Source organism: Cyprinodon variegatus, unplaced genomic scaffold (genome assembly GCF_000732505.1).
Source record: "Cyprinodon variegatus isolate N-32 unplaced genomic scaffold, C_variegatus-1.0 Scaffold371, whole genome shotgun sequence".
Taxonomy (NCBI): Eukaryota; Metazoa; Chordata; class Actinopteri; order Cyprinodontiformes; family Cyprinodontidae; genus Cyprinodon; species Cyprinodon variegatus.
Window position 1 is genome coordinate 560,049 of NW_015150824.1, and position 3,194 is coordinate 563,242.

Genomic DNA, 3,194 nt, shown 5'->3' on the forward strand with positions numbered 1-3,194 from the left:
GTGTTTTATGGAGCCAGTAGTTCTGAAAATATCTACCGAGTTCCCCTCTGATTTACTAAAAATAAACAGATTAATTCAACTAAACTAAGAGAACTCAACATCTGGTATTAAATAGAGGAATGACTGTATAAAGGTCCTGTTTGCCTAAAGTAAGACAATTTTGAATAAATCACTGTGGAATTTCCTCACGCTAAGGCCAAAGATTTAAACTTTTGATGGCAGCTGTTGGGGAGCACATAGGTATGGCCAGGTTCAATTTGACAGCCCTTTCCTTTGATAGATTAAACATAATTTAAAATGTGTTTTTGGTATATATGGAGAGGTTTACTTTGTTTATCTTATTTGAAATATAAAAGTGTAAAAAGGTAAAAAGAAAAAAGAGAAAAAGGAAGAGTTCTTTTGTTTTTCTTTTTAATAGCAGAGACATTTGAAGACTTCTAAAGACAATAAAGGCTTAAACTGGAAGTTTAAGAATTCATTTTCTCTATATTGTTTAGAAATAACCCATTCTGATTGGATGATATTTTCTTTATAATAAAACTAAGGATTGTTGATAACAGTGTGAATAAATGACAAAACAAAAATAGAATTTTCATTATTTCTTTATTCCCAAGATTCCCATCATTTTAGCTCTTCACCCGCCGCACAGAGCCCACATTGGGCTGCCTGCCCCCCCACTCAGAGTACCGTCTGTATTCTCCCTTCTCCAGTAGGTACTGGCGCCCCCTGTAGTGGGGCTGCTCATAGAAAATCCAAGCCCCCTCAAACACTTTGCATGACTGAACATCGCGGCTCTGCCATCGCTCACTAAAGGTGGGCATGTTGTCTGAGAGCTCCACAGACTCGCCCTCGAAGTTTGGCTTCTCCCAAATCTTCATCCTCCATTCATTCCCCACCTTGGCAGGATAAAGAAGAAAAAAAAAAACACTCTGTAGAATGCAGGAAAAGTGGAATTCAAAGTCAGATGCCTGAGATGTTTAATTCCAGTTACCATCCTGCAACTTTTAAAAACATCCTTTCTTCAAGACATAGTGTGTTAGAGAATGAATGCATTTAAGAGTTGTAGGATAGTAGCTTGGGCACTGATGGGCTTGGGGAACTTACATGCCTAAGCACTCGACAAGACCTGACTGCATCGTTGATGCCCAGCCAGTACTGGTGTTCCGGATACTCCCCTGGGCTCAGCACATACTGGTGGCCCATGAAGTTTGGTTTCTCATACACCACCCAGAATCCTCCCAGGACTTTGATGGAGTTGCAGCGGCTGACGTATGTGTGCAGATCGCTGAAGTCATTGCTGCTCTCATGATATCGACCCTGGAAGTTTCTGTCCTCGTAGAAGATAATCTATAACAGAGGCATTGGATTAGGCTTGTGACTCTAACATCCATGCATTTATTAGATTATCATGCTTTACCTTTTCCATTGTTCATATCAATCAGCTTGATGTTAAATAAAATATTCCACCTGCTACATCCGTTATTCTCTTTATACAGAACTAGAACAATGAAGCAAGGCACATGGTTTGCTTTGTGTGAGCTGGATTTTTCATCAGCGATTCAAAAATTGATCCAGGCTGCTCACATTGTTCTGAAGCAGTGACTCTCTTTTCCTGAACAAAGCAAATGCAAAGCATCCCAAAGCCTCTGGATGCAGCAGAGCATGCTGACAAAAACAAGGGCACCGCAGGGCATTTGGGCTGTAGTGAAGCGTCTAGAGCTGAGTCAGTAACCTAGCAGGAAGGTAGGAAGGCACCAGAGAATTTACAGATCCTGGATCGCCCCGGCATTACCCAGCATCAAGCTTTTAAGGTCACTTTGTTTTACTTATAAAAAGCAAATAGGAGGTTTATCTTTTTATCATAACTGTCCACTAGAATGTGGTGCAAATTGAACATTTCCAACAGATTTACATCTGGATCTTACTAGNCACTAAAGCCTATCAGTTATATTTTAGATGATTTTATTTTGTGTTATTGTCATTTCACTTTATGTCTGCTTTTATCTGTTTTAATTGTTTCTTTGTTGGACTTTGAGATCTGATTTAAAGGGCTTTATGAAAAAAAAATTTAAATAATTATTATTGTTGTTGATGTCTAGGATGACTGTATGAACTAAATGTCTGCAGTATTGTTATTTTTTATACTTTCAAGTAAGCTGCTCTACAAAAAAACACACTATCAAGTCTTATGGTAAAACCAGTTTAGTTTTTCAGCCAAAGGAAGGCTTTTGAACCTACAAGTGTTGCACCAGCTATTAAGCTGAGTGATGGCAGCAACATGCTTTTTTTTTTTTTTTTTTGCTGTGAGAGGGGCAAGTACATTGCATAAATTTAGCAGGATGATAATGATGGAATATAACCTGGAAAGCTAGATTAATAATGTGTAGTAGTTGGGTTTTGTTTAGGGAAAGGTGGAGTATTTAGCATAATCCTCCGGTCTTGGTTCTGTTATGTTTTCTTTTGAGTATTCAGTTTTACTTTGCTCCATGTTTTCTAGTTTTAGTGGTTTAATTCTTATTTTGTTGTGTTCTCTGGTTATTTTTCAGTTTTCAGGTTTTTATTTGTTGCCCTCTGCTGCCCTCTTGTGTTCTCCTTTTTCCCTAGCTCCTTTCCTGTCTGCTCTGTTCACACCTGTTCCCAGACTGCTCGTTAGCCCTCTCTTTGTTCAGTCTCCCATAAATACACTCCTTATACAGTTCCTTAGTGCTGGTTCCTCGTCTAACTTCGACCTACACTGTCTTACAGTGTCTTACCTTGTCATGATTGTTTTCCCCTGATGCCTCCATGGTTTCTGGTTTGTTAAACTTTTTTAGAGTTGGATTCTTTTGGATTTTTGTATTCCTGCCTCAGTCGTTTGTTTACCTCTAATTAAATCTACAAAAAAACTCACCTCTGCCTCTGCATTTGGGTCCCCAAACCTCAACCAAATCCTGACACTAATGCCAATCTACAAAAGCGTAGTTTTTGCAAAACATGTTGATAAATTAATGTCAGCAGATACCATGCCTTACTTGTTGTTTCGTAATGTGCTTTCAAAGATTCAATTTTGGATTCTGGAAAGCAGATGTGTTAGCAACGGCTATGTGCACTTCCTTCTGCACTGCCATGTTTACGTTGGTTTCAGCTGTGGGTTCAGCGGCTCTTCTTATTGTCACAGCTACATGTCCCATCTTAAAACACAATACTGAACTTGT

At 38.9% G+C, this 3,194-nt stretch overlaps 1 protein-coding gene across 1 annotated transcript; it reads right to left on the reverse strand.

The window, feature by feature from the left end:
• Window positions 1–626: 626 nt before the first annotated feature.
• Window positions 627–1,426, reverse strand: LOC107092223 (beta-crystallin S-1-like). Its single transcript, XM_015386557.1, has 3 exons — window positions 1,418–1,426; window positions 1,105–1,347; window positions 627–896 (listed from the first exon to the last, which is right to left on the reverse strand). Exons 1-3 carry the CDS (start codon window positions 1,424–1,426, stop codon window positions 627–629), a joined length of 522 nt encoding a protein of 173 aa, XP_015242043.1.
• Window positions 1,427–3,194: the final 1,768 nt, after the last annotated feature.